At 41.2% G+C, this 19,327-nt stretch overlaps 1 protein-coding gene across 1 annotated transcript; it reads right to left on the bottom strand.

Moving 5' to 3' along the window:
- Nucleotides 1-3,140: 3,140 nt before the first annotated feature.
- LOC123307012 lies at nucleotides 3,141-4,566 on the bottom strand. Its single transcript, XM_044889214.1, has 4 exons — nucleotides 4,503-4,566; nucleotides 4,192-4,315; nucleotides 3,786-4,067; nucleotides 3,141-3,673 (listed from the first exon to the last, which is right to left on the bottom strand). Exons 1-4 carry the CDS (start codon nucleotides 4,564-4,566, stop codon nucleotides 3,511-3,513), a joined length of 633 nt encoding a protein of 210 aa, XP_044745149.1. The 3' UTR covers nucleotides 3,141-3,510.
- Between the last annotated feature and the right edge of the window lie 14,761 nt (nucleotides 4,567-19,327).

Genomic DNA, 19,327 nt, shown 5'->3' with positions numbered 1-19,327 from the left:
TATTTGAAGAGTCTGTTCAAGTCTTCCTGAAGCTTGGCCGAATCTAATAAAGTAGATATGGCACAAAAAATCTTCAGGTCATCAGCATACATTAGAAATCTAGCAAATCTGAAGCACCCCGCAATGTTGTTGACATATATATTGAAGAGCACAGGTCCCAAATGAGACCCTTGTGGTACTCCAGAAGTAAGATTCTTGTAAGAGGAACAACCATCACCGATAACTACTGATTGACGTATGTTATTGACATAAGAAGTGATCCATTTCAGCAAACTACCATGTACACCAACCTCAGCAAGCCTCCGAATTAAGATACTGTGATCAATTTTGTCAAAAGCCCTGCTGAAATCAGCATAGATAGTATCCACCTGAAAACCGGCGTTCATCTGCTCGAGAAGAAAATTTGAATATAAAAATAAGTTGGTTTTTACAGAACGTCCCCTCATAAATCCGTTAGTGTGAAGTTATCCACACTTTCGCAGCCACGGTTGTAACGGGGTTTTCCTCGGTGGACTCGAGCGCCAGCTATTCTTTAAGGGAGAATAGCAAACCTACCCTGGCAGCTACTAGCCGGAGACAGGGCTCCCTTGTGTCTAGGGTGTTAGCGACGCACAATGATAGGCAGAATCAACGTTTACAACTTTTATTTGTCGATTCGAAAAAGGGGAACACAACTAGCACTATTACAAAATTCAGTGACTCGAAATCGGTGAGATTTACAGGGCAAAGACTAACGGAATAACACTGGATCCGATCTCAACGGTATACGGGGGTTAACGGAGTTGTTCGCCAGCCAGAACCTGAGACGTACACTTGACGGACAGATATTGGACTTCAGCCGGGTTAGGGGATAAAAGACAGCACAGAAATACGACGGCTCACCTTCAGGCTCGTTCGGCACTCCCCGGGCGTCCGCACCAGCAGAATGCCTCCCTAACCGTAAAGGTGAACACCGGAACGGGGTAAAAAGACGGGAACTGGGGAAAGGGTGCGTCACCCCAAAGTGTCCTCGGTACCCCCTAGGCGTCCGCACCTGCAGGATACTTTAATGACAGTAGGGGTGAACTAGATAAGACGGGAAATTTCGGGAAAGGGTGAGCCACCCCAAAGTGTCCTCGGTACCCCCTGGGCGTCCGCACCTGCAGGGTACTTTAATGACAGTAGGGGCGGAACTCAGACTCGGGTATGAGAGACGGAAAACTGAAGTTCCAATATTAAAAAAAAATATAACGGCGTGTCGTCTTACCTTTGGCTTGGCCACTTGCACTCCCGAATTTCAAAAATCACCCAATATTACAGAGAGAGAAAAAAAAACTAAAAAAATTTGTATTCAGAACGGTGAGACCCAAAACTCAAAAAAAAAGAAATCTTCTAGTAAAACTCGGCGGCGGAAGGTAAGGCGGTTAAGCGTAATTCGAATCTAAAATCGTAAGTGAACACACTGAAAATAATTCGTAAGTGAAGTGGCCTGCGGGGGAACATCTGATTTTATACCCACAGGGGGGGTGCGGAAATCAGATGTGCCCGACAGTCGAAATTCGGTAAATTTGCGTCGATGAAGACGTTTTAATTTCGACTTATCTGTGCTAGCAAACCAAAAAAACTCGGTTATCTTCCAATTCAGGATGTTTTATACGGTGCGACATCGTTTTTAGGAAATAAAAACGGAATAAAAACGGTACGGTATGTTTACAATTCCGAACGATGTCGAAATCCTGAATTGGAAATTCGAAAAGATTTTTCGGAAATTAATTCGAAACAAAATTATTTAAAAAGAAAACTAAAATAATTATTCTAAAATGAGGGAATAGGTTGGAAAACCCATTTTCTCATTACATCCCCTCGTCTCCGGTTGAAAAATTGAATCCACGATGAAATAGGGGATTAAATTTTTCACGGTGAAATCTACTAAGTCCGGTTAACGGTTTGACTATTCACGGCAAGACGATTGAGATCGGATTTACAATAAACAAGTTCACCTAATCTACTCCAGGTGGCGTATACTCGGCCAATGCTCCCACTCTATGGTCCGCGATGACGGCGCTTTTCGATGAATCCAAAGATATTACACACCAAGATGGAGCATCCCTATACTGAATGCATGGAATGTTTTGTCCGCAAAGTAAACACTGAATGTTTACAAACAAACGCGGCAATAGTAAACAGAAACCAGTGGCGTAGTTGAAAAGTTATGAATAATAATATGTAATATCTTTTAATATAGCGGTGTGAAGAATAGTAATGATGGGTGTATATGAATTTGATAATTACATCAATTCGTTTGGAAAATAAAATTGTTTTATATAATTTCTCGTTAAATTGAACTGAAATGACCTGAGGCACGAATTGTTTTCGATATAACTCCGAAGTTTTAGAAGAAATTTTCGCACAAATGGTTATGATATTCCGTAAAAAAATTTCTTTTACTGCTTGCAGACCGCTCCTATTCAACCCTGGGATATCAATTCGGGTTACCAATCTGAAGCACGAAGTTTTGCCGATATATCTCCGAAGTTTTAACGAGAGTCAAAACGAAATATTCACACATATGATTGTCGACTATCCAAACTTCATATTCCGTGAAAAAACTTCCTGACTAAGATTGGTTTCTTCCAAAAAATAAATATTTGTTTAGTATGATCCATAACATTGCCCATACATCAAGTAATTTCAGGTTTTGCACTAGGCCGTTCGCTTACTGTGTCAAGGGACATTTTTTGATAAATTTAGATTTCAAAAAAAAAATGGTAAACCACTGATGTGAGGAAAAATTTATTTTTTCAATAATTCCAAAAATACAGATTCGTTCATGTTGATAGCTAGTATTTCAGTAGAAAATAATATGTGATATAGCCTTAAATTTCGTTTTCTACATTTTATTTAGAAATTAATTGCAATAATTCATTAAAATTTGCTTTTGTAGTCGAACAGGAATAGAAGAAATATTCCTATAGAAAAAATGAACAAAATCTTATAAGAACAATTCTTAATTATTATTATACAACTTCATCCAGAAAAACATTACAGTACAATGACATAAATTAATAACAAGACTCAGACAATTCTCAAAATAGTTAATGCGTCTATCAAAATTATACTCAAAATTTAAATGATTGAATGTTCTTATTAAATGATTGAAAACTTAATACTGACAAAAAATTCCTTTATAAAAACATATCACAATAATCCTGTAGCTCAGCATTTATATGCAACATTTATAATAAGAAGGACTAATTAGGAAGCATAATTCTTTTATTAGATTACTGAATTCATTACTGAACTTGAATCAAGTATTATTTTGTTTTCAACCATTTTGCACAATTGAAAATGTGGTGAGTACCACACTATTACAAGATAAAAATTATCCATCATTTTTAGTACATATAGATCTGGAAAATAGAATATATAAACGAAACAATAGGATTCTGAAAGTGTGACAACATGACAATGGACAGATACTATCAAATTTGAAAATAAAGGAAATACACGTAGTTTTTTTGATGAGGGGTATCAACAGACTGGTGCAATCATTGCATGTAGCAGACAAATCTGAAGCTGTTGAAGTTTTAGATAGTTCAGACCACTCAGTTTTGGAAATTCCTCTACTCTACCAATATCTGAGAGAGTCTGGGTCACACTCCTTCCATCTGAAGCAGTCGATGTGCAACATGAACTGAAATGAAAACATATCAACATAAATTATGGTTGGAAATGATCGCAAGACAAACAATTTTTAAATGATTGTTTTCACCTGATGCATTCAAAATAATATTCAATACACTCACGTTTTTGTATGTGGTGCTGCAAATTTTTCAGTATCAAATACTTCTAAGGAATCCACTTTGCCTGATAAATCTGAAGCGGCCAAAGCAACAGACATGTCTGTAGCAGATAAATCGGAAGCAGTCAATGTGGCAGATAAATCTGAAGCACTTGCGGTAGCAGACAAATCTGAAGTTTCTGATAATTCAGAACCAATCAATTTTGAGGACTCCCCAACTTTACCAACATCTGATGGGTCCTGGGTCATATACCTTTCGTCTGAAGCCGCTAATGTGTTACTTGAACTGAAATAAAATATAAAAAATTAGGATTCTTCAATAAGAATTATGTAATCCCTTGATTTATTATAGTAAAATTATTTAAATGATTGATTTCACTCGATACATTCAAAATATTCAGAATACTCACCAAGGATCAGGCAATGAAATCCTGGATGGAATAGCTTCCGTTTTCAAACATTTTTTTCCAAATTTAAGGATGAAATCTTCGTCACAGAAATGGTCAGAGCAAACATATACCCATTTGGAAGATTCTGAAATTTTCAGTTTCAACTGGTCCATCCATAATTTCTGTCGAGCACTATCAATAGGCATTCTAATGAGAGGAAAAATTCTTTAGTGATGAATTAAACAATACGAAATTAGTACGAGACTAATGAAAAAAGCTAGGTATCCCAAGTTACGCCTATGGAAAAATATCGTTTGTTGTTGTTTACTTACCGGTGCATGGATTTCCATTGTTTTTACTGCTGATTTTTTTGCACACCACACAGAGATTCGCCATTTTTGCAGTTTCTAGTTATTGTCTAACACCGTTTTCACGTAAATCGTCCAACAATAACGTTTGTATCATTCAAGATTCGAGAATATGTAAACATGTGGCCATTTTACGCTTTCTTTTTGACCGTTTGAGCAGCTCCTGGGCAGCTCCGGTGCATCTCGCTCGAGCACCGACGCGTTCTTTTTGATTGGGGCGTGAAGCACCGGAGCAGCTCGCGTTCCCTTCCCCTGCCCCCTCTTGCACCAACCGAAATGCTGGTGCACGTCGAGGGCTTGAAGCCCGTAAACAAACTTTTTGGTTATGTTTACATGTCAACAAATATTAGAAGACGTGTATTGTTGAAATTTGTGGATTAATACTATAAAAAGGCTGTAATACACCTTATGGACCACCTAAGATTGATTTTTTCGTCAATTGAAGCTGTCAGTTAATTTTTTTATTGAATAAATGAATAAAGAATCAATGTTAGATGGAATTAGAACTGAATGATTTTGAATGAAGATAGGATTCGTTCTTTCAGGTTTGAAGAGTGAACTAATCATTTTTTTCATGAATGCATAATTTTTAGAGATCGATCAAATGAATAAACGACAAGCTTCAGTTTAGTAGCGCCCATCAGTGAAAATGTAGCATTTCATTTCAAATAAGTTGATATTTCACGTCCTTGAATGCAATTTTCGTAAAATCAGAACACTCTTTACCTACTTTTACCAAAGAGGATTATAAACGAAGCTTTAAGAGATTAAATCATTGTTAAATAATTTTTTCAAGTTTTATATCTACAGACATATCCAGTATTTCGTATATTTTTACTCTCCATAGCAAAGAAAGGGTAATGTTTACCCGGTAAATCAAGTTTTTCAACCAAATATATGGCAATAGATTTCGGAAAAATAGTGAAACTTATTAATAATCAACGACTTTAACGTCAAACTTATAACAAATAATCCAAAGAAAAGCGAATCCGGACTTGTCTCTTGTCATTTTGCCCAACAGCTGATCATCCAACTCGCTGCGCGCAGTTGGCGCACTAATAACCGTTTTATTTGGGAACAGCTCAGGGGCGAGAAGCCCGGAGCTGTACCGGTGCATGAAGCACCAAAAAGAAAGCGCCTATTCGAAGTGGGTTGTTGAATAAACAACGTTGCCAAACTTCTTTCTTCGTCATCTCCTTATTTTTTTATATTAAATTTATGAACATAATTTCATTATGTAACTTGGCTTAGAACATATCCTGAATTCATCAAGCATTAGTATTGTCAGTATTATCGTTTATTAAATAGCCGATACATTTTACATAGAAATAATTATGTCATATTTCCTCTCGAACGGAAGCGAAAACCTGGGATTATATACTTTTCCAAAAATATTGCCAACGCTGCTTGACAATTCAGCATCATTCGGATAGCTTCGGAAAACACGATTCTTTCAACCAATCGTTGTATGTGGTTTATTGTTTTGGTTTTGATCATCACTTCGGATAACTTCGGAAAACACGAGTCTTTTCAACCAATCGCTGTATGTGGTTTATTGTTTTGGTTTTGATCAGAATATAAACATATAGCTATCTTATTTCGAGGACGTTTTCTCTCTCATTATGCTCTATCTTGGTGTGTAATATCTTTGGATGAATCTGTCGAAGTTCTGTGTTCTATCAGCTAACCTCCAAAGTCCAATTGTCAAATTTCGCCGGGTGGTTCCAAATTTCGATTTCCATTTCCATCGGTGAAAGAAATGCCGGAAAATAGTGGAAACAGTGCAGGACGGAATCTTCAAAGTGAGTACCATTTCGATTTGTCATTCGTTGTGTTATTTCTGAACCATTTTAGGGTGGACTTCGCAAAGCCGGCGCCGGGCACATGTCGTGGGGGTTAACAGTTACTAATATCGTCCAACCAGGGTAGTTTGGAATACTGGACAGCGTCGTTGACTCCCCCTGTGACGGTGGTGAGCTTCTCCGAGGGTGTTGGAGTCAGCAGCAGTTGGAGGTTGCATAAAAATGAGAGAAAAAGCATTTAGCATACTGATATCCTGGAGCAGAGGGATAACAGGGTGTTTGGTGGAATTTCGGAAGAAACGGTAAGTACGGTCGGTAATTTTAATAAGGAGATACAAATATACTGTTCTATTTCACTTACCGTTCAGGCCAGTTTGTAATATCGGTGTAAGCGGTGTCAGCCTTCTATTGCTATTTTCTATTCGGTTATTGTATTTATTAGTGACACAGGGGTGAAATAGAGACAGACAGGACGGGTGTATCTCACTTGTTATTATCGGTCTCACAAATAATACAGAAAAATTGAATTAACTGTTACGGTTCCTGTTTTTCCAGTGAATTAACGGAATTTTCTGTTGTAGGTGTTCTGGTATACCACTTATCTACCCAATGACGGTCAGACGGCCCTGTTTGGTGGTAATAAAAGCTGCACAGAACACACAAAACTGTACGGAACAGAATCTTCCAACTCTGGCAGACCAGGTTAGATCTATCGGTTATGGTGGAATCGCGGAATTATAGGTATGTACATTCTGTCAGTTAATAAGGAGATACAAGTATAAGGCTCTATTTCACTCACCTGGGCACTTATTCGGTGAAAGCAGCGGTAGTACCCCATTACTAACCTAATTTCGGTGATAAATATTATTTTTAACGGTAATAGAGGAGTGAAATAGAGTCAGACGGAACGGATGTATCCCATTTATTATAGGTGCATGCTATAATATAACGGTATGGTTGGTTTTTATTTCGGTTGCTATACAGTGTACTTACTAATGATCAGACGGATGGAACGGTTTTAAATCCTTCACATGAATATTGGTGATTTTCTTACCACTGTCATCTTTCAGGTCATAAACAACGGGTGAAATTACTTTCACAACGGTATACGGACCAGAGAACTTCGGAGCCAACTTGGCTGCAAAGCTATCAACGGCGGATGACAACGGATTAGCACGGCGCAGAACTCTATCACCGACATGGAAACGAACTTCTCTTCAACGGAGGTTGTAATGGTGAGCTTGCTGCTCAAATGCACGGTACAACCTGGTATTGACAAACTCATAGGCCTCCTGAAAATGACGGATTTGTTCTGTACGGTGAGTAAGATTTACTCTACTTTCTTCTGGGCTTCTGTTTGTCTCCTCGGTGTCTTCGTCTTGGGTGTTTGACGAGTAGATTGCCTTTGGAACTGTTAGTTCCCTTCCATAGTTCAGGAATGCCGGTGTGAATCCTGTAGATTCTTGTTTTGCGGTATTCAGGGCGAGGGTTAGTTCACCCAACTTCTCATCCCAAGTACGGTGATCGGCTTCACAGAACTGACCTATCATAGTTTTCAACGTACGATTGGCTCGTTCTACGGCGTTGCACTGTGGTGTATACGGAGGGGTGAAGCGGTGAGCAATGTTTAGCTCTCGGAGACTGTTTTTGAACAGTCTACTGTCATACTGTACCCCATTGTCAGATATCACCAGTTTCGGACAGCCATATCGGAGTATAACCTGTTCATATAGGGCTGAGTAAACGGTTTTGGCGGTGGCTTTCCGCAACGGACGGCATTCAACCCATTTCGTGAAACGGTCCTGCATCACCACTACGTAAGAATTTCCCTTCTTGGAACGGGGAAGTGGCCCAACCACATCTGTACAGACCTCTTGGAACGGTGCATCAGTCATTCTATGTGGTTGCATTTTTCCAGGCGTCTTCTGTTGTGGTACTTTGTACCTTTGACAGGATGGGCAGTTTCTTACGTATTTTGCGACATCTCTGAACATCCCTGGCCAGTAATAATTCCGGGCTAGCCGAGAGATGGTTTTGGAGATTCCCAGGTGACCAGCTAATTCCGAATCGTGATTTTCTTTCAGGACCTCCAGTCGTTGTTCGGTGGGTACACAGAGCTTCCATGGTTGTCCGGATCCAACTTCAGTAAAGTCGGAAGAGTCCCAGAAGTGACGATACAGTTTCCCATCCTCAACGGCGTAGTCAGGGAAATCTTCTGGGTCTCTTTGTACCTCTTGGAGCTTTTTGTTGTACCAACTGCAGCGAACTTCGACGTCGGCCAGGCATACGGAATCTACAGACGGTAACGGGTTTCGGGACAGACTGTCGGCGACTTTGTTCAGGGCACCTTTCCGGTATTGGACTTCAAAGTCGAATTGCTGAAGGAAAACGGCCCATCGAGCAATTCTTCCAGACGGTGACTTGATGGAATTCAGCCATTTCAGACTCATGTGGTCGGAAATTACGGTGAAATGAAATCCTTCCAGGTATGGTCACAGTTTCTCTATCGAGAAAAAAATGGCGAGACATTCCTTTTCGGACACGGAGTAATTTCTTTCGGCGGTGTTCAAGGTACGGCTGACATAGGCGATCACCCTTTCCTCTCCATCAAGAACTTGGGTCAGGGCTCCTCCAAGGCCTACGTCACTGGCGTCTGTTTGCAGGACGAACGGTTGATTGAAATCCGGACAGGCCAGTATCGGTGATTCGGTCAGTTTTTGTTTCAGGAGGTCGAACGCTTTTTGTTGTTCCTCACCCCACTTCCAACGTGGTTTCTTCTTTAACAGGTGGGTCAACGGTGCAACGACATCGGAAAAGTTCTCTATAAAACGACGGTACCAGCTAGCAACTCCCAGAAAACGGCGCAATTCACGGATAGTTTTCGGCGCTGGGAATGCTACGATAGAGGAAACTTTATCCGGGTCGGTACGGATTCCTTCGGAGGTAACGACATGTCCTAGGTATTTTAGGGATTTTCGCACAAAGTCACACTTTTCGGGATTGAGACGAAGATTGGCTTCTCTCAACCGCCGGAATACTTCTCTTAAGTTCTCCAGGTGCTCCTCGAAAGTTTCCCCCAGGACAACTATGTCGTCCAGGTAAGCGAACGCCTCCGGTTCCATTTCTGGGCCAATAACGGTATCTAAGAATCTCTGAAATGTGGCTGGACTAGCGTGAAGACCAAACGGCATGACGGTGAACTGGAACAATCCCCTCCCTGGAACTGTGAAGGCAGTAATCGGACGGCTTTCCTTTGCTAACGGTATCTGCCAGTATCCTTGTTTCAGATCCAGTGTGGAGATGTACTTGGCCTTACGCAGTTTATCCAGAATCCCAGAAATGTACGGTAACGGGTATGCATCTTTTGCAGACACTTGATTGACGGCACGGAAGTCGATGCAAAAACGGTATTTTCCGTCTTTCTTCCTGACCAACACTACTGGTGAACTCCACGGTGACTTGGAGGGTTCAATCACTCCCTCAGCCAGCATACGGTCTACTTCCTGATTGAAGATCTCCTGCATTTTCGGGTTTAGGGGTCGGTATCGTTGTTTTATCGGTTCGGTGCCCGGTTTAAGTTTGATCTTATGTTCAATCAGGTCGGTTGTACCATATAGGTCTTCAAACTTCTTTAATTCTTCTTGCAGAAATGCCTCCAGCTCCTGTTTCTGAGACTCCGTCAATTCCAATAGGTGTTCTTCGGCGGTGTGAACTGCGGTGGTTTCGACAGGAGTCATCGGTTTCGAGATCAGACGGCCTTCCAGAAAGCACTCGGCAGTACTGAGATCTACGGAAAACTTGAAAGTCGACAGAACATCCATCCCCAGAATAATGTCAACCGGTAAGTTTGGTACCAGTAAGAATTTCAAATCAGGCAGTGTGTAGTCGGAAATTTGCACGGTGGTGGTGTACAGTTTCGGTGTGACGGTGGTTTGTCCGTTCGCTATTACTGCGAAACTGTTGTGCATTGTTTGTCCGGTGATTCCTTTACTTTCAGACTGATCGGATACGGCCTGACTGCAGAAACTCCTGGTCGCTCCGGTATCTATCAGTGCTCGGAAGTGTTTGCCGGCTATTCTGACCTCTACTAACGGACGGTTATCATTACAGGTAGTCGGTGCCAGTGGAGTCAAGATTCCGGGAGATGTGGTCGACTCCGCCTCCAATCTCCCCTTCAGTTTCCCGAACACGGACAGTCTCGTGAGAGAATGTTTTCCCTCTGGCATCGGGAACAGAAGATTTTCGGTGGCCTGCGACATTCTCGACGCATGTGGCCATATCCACCACATCGGAAACACTGTGTCTGGAAGGACACTCTCCTCCCTGAAGGTGGTTCCGTCCGGTCAGCGGGGCTATTTTCGGCTGGACGGCGGGGTGGCGGTGTTGCAGGTCTGGATCGACCTTCGGACCTGCCTCCAGAAGTCGGACGGTGAGATTCCTGTCGCTGGGCTATTGACTCTCTGGACTTGGGTGGCTCTGGACGGCTTTCCCTCGGCGGAGAAAGTCGTGTCTGGTTGGCTTGTGTCGGCGGGACTGATTCCCTGTGATCAGCTGTTTGGCGAACCTGTTCTCTGGTATCCATAGGAAAACTGGCTTGATATCGGTTCAGTTGACGGGGACTGTATGTCAGGTGAGGTTCCTCCACAAAACCTGGTTTGGAGGGTGGCCGGGTGTACTGGCTCATCTGCCACTGGACCAGTTCAAAAACTTTTCCCTTGCGGAGAAGTTCATCATAAGTCTTGGTCTCCTGGAAAGCCAAGGCTTGCTGTAAGGGCGGGATCAACCTCTGTCGGATAAGCCGGATCTGCTCCACCTCGGATGGTTTTGCATAGGTGAGTTTCTGGAACAAGTTCTGCATCCGGGTAACATATAGAAGCAACTTTTCTTCAGGGCCCTGTGTTCGCCTTTTTATTTCCTCCAACAGATTCTCCTCGTAGTTAACTGGCAGAAATGCTTCTTTCAGTTGGTTGCTAAAATCCTCCCAGTCCTCGAAAGTACCTCTCCGGGGAATGAACCAATCCCTAGCATCCTTTCGTAGTAACTCATACACTGATTCGAAAACCTGTTCCAGGGACACTTTACGAGATTCAGCCAGCCTCTCCACCTCTTCAAGAAATCCGGTTACACTACCAGTGCCATCAAAGGAGATGTTCCATTTGTGTACCGGAACAGTTGGTACTGTTGATCGAGACTCCGGTTCCGACCTGGCAGGTGTTGTGATAATTGGCCGGTCAGAACTTATCCACGGTGCAGGTAAGTGTGGAAAAGATACCCTTCGTGTGGAATTAACCCATCTACTTTGTGTCGGACCCTCAGGTGTTGTTGTCCCACAGTCCTGTGACTGTGTGAGAGGTATCGCTGGTAATTGTTGTAGTAATGCTCTACATGTCTGCCTTGTCTCATTCATGACCCGTTCTAATGTTGGATTTCTTACAGATGTCCCGGTACGTGAGACATTAACTACAGCAGGAGGATCAACACCATCTCCTAAATCGATAAGTGATGGTTCAACCTTTGATAACCTCTCCGGTTGGATCGGTGACATCCCAGGTGAACTGGGCACCTCCTCATCCAAAAGAGACCTCTGACCTCGGTTGGATGTCTGCGGCTGTTCATGATCACTCCTCCTACGCAGCTCCTCCAGTGCCTCCAATGCTTTATCTGTAGTCGCCTTCATTTGTTCAATCAATTGTAACTGTGCTGTGTCTGCGGTGACAATAAAGTTCAGCCTGCCTTGAATGTGTATTAATCTGGTGTAAATTCGCGAAAATTCGTTAGCCGCATTACTATGATTGAAGTTCTGAAGGGATTCCACCAAATCGGTTAGTTTATTTTGACAGATCTCAATCTCGGAGGCGGGATTCAATGATGTTGGGGGTAGTAGAGGTTCATTAGACTGAAGCACCCGTCGTAGCAGACTCCGTTTAGTCATCACAGTACCGGGTATCGATTGTCCCCTCAGTTGTAATTCGAATGTAAGTTCATCACTGAGTAACCGGTTCACATCCATGTTCGACATATTATATTTAACTAAGTCCGATTCAGAACGCACCAATATTTCACACCCGGTATGTCTTTCACAATCCGTTCAAGTTCTAAGTCCAACCCGGTAAGTTAATCGTATTCACTTAAGTTCGAAGTGGGTCTAAGTCCCGGTGTATCAGAAAAAAGTCTAAGTCCCGGCGCACCAAAACAATATAAGTCCGGATGTATCACAAAAAAAAAAAATTTCAAAAATTTTTAAAGTCCAACGTTACTCGAGAAAAAAAAATATTCACTCAGTCCCACTAAAGTCCGAAAATATTCGAGAAATGCCGCACACAATCGCAAGTCACTTCGTATAGTCCGAAAAATTTCCTGAAATTCGAATAGCACCAAAACGCACAGGTTAAATTTCCAAAAAGTTTTCAAAGTTCAATAGCCAGAAAATAAATCACAACAATTGACTTTCAGTTTTCAGAAAAATCAGAAATAATCGGCAGGTTTCAACAGTACAGGTCAAAAGAAAATAGAAAACAGGTAGATGGTCATCAACAGGTAATAGGTGATTCCCTATTGAACCGATAGGTAAATCACACCTATTAAATTTTACCAATTGCGACAATAAATTTTCAATTTTTCAGAGTCCGGAAATTCACTCACCTTCAATGTGAAATTAAAACAGTTCAATTCAATAAATCAGAAATATGCAATTAGAAATCGGAAATAGTTTTCACTGATATAACGGCGGAATAACAGTTCAGTGTTCAACAACTCAATACAGTAATCGGCAAAAAGAATAATCACAAATTATTTTCAACGGGGTTCAACAGTAGGAAAATTTTCAAAATATAGTCCAATTCAATTCACAGTATAACAGTTCAATACAGAAAGGCAGGGAATAAAACACAGTTCAAGTTTATTTTTCACAGTTTTCCGTTCAAGGAATAGTTACTCACTGTTCTGAGGTTTTACTCACTGTTTCGGGAATTCACTCACTGTCCGGTTAATGTCTCTCACCTCAGTTGTTTCCTGGTAGATTCTGAACGGTCCCTGCTCGGGCGCCATTTTTGTAACGGGGTTTTCCTCGGTGGACTCGAGCGCCAGCTATTCTTTAAGGGAGAATAGCAAACCTACCCTGGCAGCTACTAGCCGGAGACAGGGCTCCCTTGTGTCTAGGGTGTTAGCGACGCACAATGATAGGCAGAATCAACGTTTACAACTTTTATTTGTCGATTCGAAAAAGGGGAACACAACTAGCACTATTACAAAATTCAGTGACTCGAAATCGGTGAGATTTACAGGGCAAAGACTAACGGAATAACACTGGATCCGATCTCAACGGTATACGGGGGTTAACGGAGTTGTTCGCCAGCCAGAACCTGAGACGTACACTTGACGGACAGATATTGGACTTCAGCCGGGTTAGGGGATAAAAGACAGCACAGAAATACGACGGCTCACCTTCAGGCTCGTTCGGCACTCCCCGGGCGTCCGCACCAGCAGAATGCCTCCCTAACCGTAAAGGTGAACACCGGAACGGGGTAAAAAGACGGGAACTGGGGAAAGGGTGCGTCACCCCAAAGTGTCCTCGGTACCCCCTGGGCGTCCGCACCTGCAGGGTACTTTAATGACAGTAGGGGTGAACTAGATAAGACGGGAAATTTCGGGAAAGGGTGAGCCACCCCAAAGTGTCCTCGGTACCCCCTGGGCGTCCGCACCTGCAGGGTACTTTAATGACAGTAGGGGCGGAACTCAGACTCGGGTATGAGAGACGGAAAACTGAAGTTCCAATATTAAAAAAAAATATAACGGCGTGTCGTCTTACCTTTGGCTTGGCCACTTGCACTCCCGAATTTCAAAAATCACCCAATATTACAGAGAGAGAAAAAAAAACTAAAAAAATTTGTATTCAGAACGGTGAGACCCAAAACTCAAAAAAAAAGAAATCTTCTAGTAAAACTCGGCGGCGGAAGCTAAGGCGGTTAAGCGTAATTCGAATCTAAAATCGTAAGTGAACACACTGAAAATAATTCGTAAGTGAAGTGGCCTGCGGGGGAACATCTGATTTTATACCCACAGGGGGGGTGCGGAAATCAGATGTGCCCGACAGTCGAAATTCGGTAAATTTGCGTCGATGAAGACGTTTTAATTTCGACTTATCTGTGCTAGCAAACCAAAAAAACTCGGTTATCTTCCAATTCAGGATGTTTTATACGGTGCGACATCGTTTTTAGGAAATAAAAACGGAATAAAAACGGTACGGTATGTTTACAATTCCGAACGATGTCGAAATCCTGAATTGGAAATTCGAAAAGATTTTTCGGAAATTAATTCGAAACAAAATTATTTAAAAAGAAAACTAAAATAATTATTCTAAAATGAGGGAATAGGTTGGAAAACCCATTTTCTCATTACACGGTTTATGACGTGTAGACTGTCGAAGTTGGGATACGGACAAATCTAGGTGCGCTGTTGCCAGATCTCCAAATATTTCGTATCCACGCTTATTGCCCGTTACTCATAGTTCTTCGTTATGATTGCAATATCGTGGACGATTGATAATGGTGTAGCCATTACTAAGAGTCAAACAAAAATTTAGTAATGAGTAGTATTGATGTTGATATAGTATTTCATCAATATTTCCATACAGAAATACTAGAAAAATTGATGATATATATTTCCGTTGTGGGACACAACAGAATTCGATTTGGAAAACCGTTGCTGGAAATCTGTTCAAGACACAATACATATCACAATAATTTTCACCGCCATTGGTGACATTCGGGGAATTGAATCGTGCGAAATCATTACATTTTAGACCGTATTTCGCGAGATGTTGCGCGATAAGTAGTGGTTTGAAAGTATATAAGAATGTGTACCACCCTAAGTGGGTAAGGAAAAACAAGTTATCCTACTTTTTTACATTTCAGGCTGTATCGAGGAGGGGGTCCCGTGTTCGTTTTTTCCGTTGAAATATTGAGGAACACGATACATTCGAGAAAATCATATTTCATAATTTGTACCACCGTAGGGGTGTCCCCCAAATTATGGAATTTTTTTACATTTCAGGCTGTAACGAGGAGGGGGTTCCGTGTCGTTCATGATTTTTTCGTTGAAATATTGGAAAACACGAGTGCTTTCGAAAAAACAATATTTCATAATTTGTACCACCGTAGGGGAGTCGGGGGACACCAAATTATGGAATTTTTTTACATTTCAGGCTGTATCTAGAAGGGGGTTCCGTGTTCGTTCATGATTTTTTCGTTGAAATATTGGGAAACACGAGTGCAATCGAAAAAACAATATTTCATAATTTGTACCACCGTAGGGGAGTCGGGGGACACCAAATTATCGAATTTTTTTACATTTCAGGCTGTATCGAGAAGGGGGTTCCGTGTTCGTTCATGATTTTTTCGTTGAAATATTGGGAAACACGAGTGCTTTCGAAAAAACCATATTTCGTAATTTGTACCACCGTAGGGGAGACGGGGGACACCAAATTATGGAATTTTTTTACATTTCAGGCTGTATCGAGGAAGGGGTTCCGTGTTCGTTCATGATTTTTTCGTTGAAATATTGGGAAACACGAGTGCTTTCGAAAAAACAATATTTCATAATTTGTACCACCGTAGGGGAGTCGGGGGACACCAAAGAATAGAAATTTTTGACATTTCAGGCTGTATTGAGAAGGGGGTTCCGTGCTCGTTCATGATTTTTTCGTTGAAATATTGGGAAACACGAGTGCAATCGAAAAAACAATAGTTCATAATTTGTACCACCGTAGGGGAGTCGGGGGACACCAAATTATCGAATTTTTTTACATTTCAGGCTGTATCGAGAAGGGGGTTCCGTGTTCGTTCATGATTTTTTCGTTGAAATATTGGGAACACGAGTGCTTTCGAAAAAAACATATTTCGTAATTTGTACCACCCTAGGGGAGACGGGGGACACCAAATTATGGAATTTTTTTACATTTCGGGCTGTATCGAGGAAGGGGTTCCGTGTTCGTTCATGATTTTTTCGTTGAAATATTGGGAAACACGAGTGCTTTCGAAAAAACAATATTTCATAATTTTTACCACCGTAGGGGGGTCGAAGGACACCAAATTATCGAAATTTTTTACATTTCAGGCTATATCGAGGAGGGGGTTCCGTGTTCGTTCATGATTTTTTCGTTGAAATATTGGAAAACACGAGTGCTTTCGAAAAAACAATATTTCATAATTTGTACCACCGTAGGGGGGTCGGGGGACACCAAAGAATAGAAATTTTTGACATTTCAGGCTGTATTGAGAAGGGGGTTCCGTGTTCGTTCATGATTTTTTCGTTGAAATATTGGGAAACACGAGTGCTTTCGAAAAAACAATATTTCATAATTTGTACCACCGTAGGGGAGTCGGGGGACACCAAATTATGGAATTTTTTTACATTTCAGGCTGTATCGAGAAGAGGGTTCCGTGTTCGTTCATGATTTTTTCGTTGAAATATTGGGAAACACGAGTGTTTTCGAAAAAACAATATTTCATAATTTGTACCACCGTAGGGGGGTCGGGGGACACCAAATTATGGAATTTTTTTACATTTCAGGCTGTATCGAGAAGAGGGTTCCGTGTTCGTTCATGATTTTTTCGTTGAAATATTGGGAAACACGAGTGTTTTCGAAAAAACAATATTTCATAATTTGTACCACCGTAGGGGAGTCGGGGGACACCAAAGAATAGAACTTTTTGACATTTCAGGCTGTATTGAGAAGGGGGTTCCGTGTTCGTTCATGATTTTTTCGTTGAAATATTGGGAAACACGAGTGCAATCGAAAAAACAATAGTTCATAATTTGTACCACCGTAGGGGGGTCGGAGGACACCAAATTATGGAATTTTTTTACATTTCAGGCTGTATCGAGAAGGGGGTTCCGTGTTCGTTCATGATTTTTTCGTTGAAATATTGGGAAACACGAGTGCAATCGAAAAAACAATAGTTCATAATTTGTACCACCGTAGGGGGGTCGGAGGACACCAAATTATGAAATTTTTTTACATTTCAGGCTGTATCGAAGAGGGGGTTCCGTGTTCGTTCATGATTTTTTCGTTGAGATATTGGGAAACACGAGTGCTTTCGAAAAAACAATATTTCATAATTTGTACCACCGTAGGGGGGTCGAAGGACACCAAATTATCGAAATTTTTTACATTTCAGGCTGTATCGAGGAGGGGGTTCCGTGTTCGTTCATGATTTTTTCCTTGAAATATTGGGAAACATGAGTGCTTTCGAAAAAACAATATTTCATAATTTGTACCACCGTAGGGGAGACGGGGGACACCAAATTATGGAATTTTTTTACATTTCAGGCTGTATCGAGAAGGGGGTTCCGTGTTCGTTCATGATTTTTTCGTTGAAATATTGGGAAACACGAGTGCAATCGAAAAAATAATATTTCATAATTTGTACCACCGTAGGGGAGTCGGGGGACACCAAATTATGGAATTTTTTTAAATTTCAGGCTGTATCGAGGAGGGGGTTCCGTGTTGGTTCATGATTTTTTCGTTGAAATATTGGGAAACACGAGTGCTTTCGAAAAAACAATATTTCATAATTTGTACCACCGTAGGGGAGACGGGGGACACCAAATTATGGAATTTTTTTACATTTCGGGCTGTATCGAGGAAGGGGTTCCGTGTTCGTTCATGATTTTTTCGTTGAAATATTGGGAAACACGAGTGCTTTCGAAAAAAACAATATTTCATAATTTGTACCACCGTAGGGGGGTCGAAGGACACCAAATTATCGTAATTTTTTACATTTCAGGCTATATCGAGGAGGGGGTTCCGTGTTCGTTCATGATTTTTTCGTTGAAATATTGGAAAACACGAGTGCTTTCGAAAAAACAATATTTCATAATTTGTACCACCGTAGGGGGGTCGGGGGACACCAAAGAATAGAAATTTTTGACATTTCAGGCTGTATTGAGAAGGGGGTTCCGTGTTCGTTCATGATTTTTTCGTTGAAATATTGGGAAACACGAGTGCTTTCGAAAAAACAATATTTCATAATTTGTACCACCGTAGGGGAGTCGGGGGACACCAAATTATGGAATTTTTTTACATTTCAGGCTGTATCGAGAAGAGGGTTCCGTGTTCGTTCATGATTTTTTCGTTGAAATATTGGGAAACACGAGTGTTTTCGAAAAAACAATATTTCATAATTTGTACCACCGTAGGGGGGACGGGGGACACCAAATTATGGAATTTTTTTACATTTCAGGCTGTATCGAGAAGGGGGTTCCGTGTTCGTTCATGATTTTTTCGTTGAAATATTGGGAAACACGAGTGTTTTCGAAAAAACAATATTTCATAATTTGTACCACCGTAGGGGAGTCGGGGGACACCAAAGAATAGAAATTTTTGACATTTCAGGCTGTATTGAGAAGGGGGTTCCGTGTTCGTTCATGATTTTTTCGTTGAAATATTGGGAAACACGAGTGCTTTCGAAAAAACAATATTTCATAATTTGTACCACCGTAGGGGAGTCGGGGGACACCAAATTATGGAATTTTTTTACATTTCAGGCTGTATCGAGAAGAGGGTTCCGTGTTCGTTCATGATTTTTTCGTTGAAATATTGGGAAACACGAGTGTTTTCGAAAAAACAATATTTCATAATTTGTACCACCGTAGGGGGGTCGGGGGACACCAAATTATGGAATTTTTTTACATTTCAGGCTGTATCGAGAAGAGGGTTCCGTGTTCGTTCATGATTTTTTCGTTGAAATATTGGGAAACACGAGTGTTTTCGAAAAAACAATATTTCATAATTTGTACCACCGTAGGGGGGTCGGGAGACACCAAATTATGGAATTTTTTTACATTTCAGGCTGTATCGAGGAGGGGGTTCCGTGTTCGTTCATGATTTTTTCGTTGAAATATTGGGAAACACGAGTGCTTTCGAAAAAAAAAATTTCATAATTTGTACCACCGTAGGGGGGTCGGGGGACACCAAAGAATAGAAAT

The sequence above is a fragment of the Coccinella septempunctata genome, chromosome 2 (assembly GCF_907165205.1).
Source record: "Coccinella septempunctata chromosome 2, icCocSept1.1, whole genome shotgun sequence".
Taxonomy (NCBI): domain Eukaryota; kingdom Metazoa; phylum Arthropoda; class Insecta; order Coleoptera; family Coccinellidae; genus Coccinella; species Coccinella septempunctata.
This window is presented reverse-complemented; position numbering and strand designations above follow the sequence as displayed.

What these genes read in the sequence shown, in the direction of transcription:
- LOC123307012 (XM_044889214.1), bottom strand. Translation starts at nt 4,566, where the DNA reads ATGGCGAATCTCTGTGTGGTGTGCAAAAAAATCAGCAGTAAAAACAAT. An exon ending in CAATGGAAATCCATGCACCG is followed by an intron (nt 4,316 to 4,502) that starts GTAAGTAAACAA and finishes TGAAAATTTCAG; the next exon opens with AATCTTCCAAATGGGTATAT. An exon ending in ATTTCATTGCCTGATCCTTG is followed by an intron (nt 4,068 to 4,191) that starts GTGAGTATTCTG and finishes ATTTTATTTCAG; the next exon opens with TTCAAGTAACACATTAGCGG.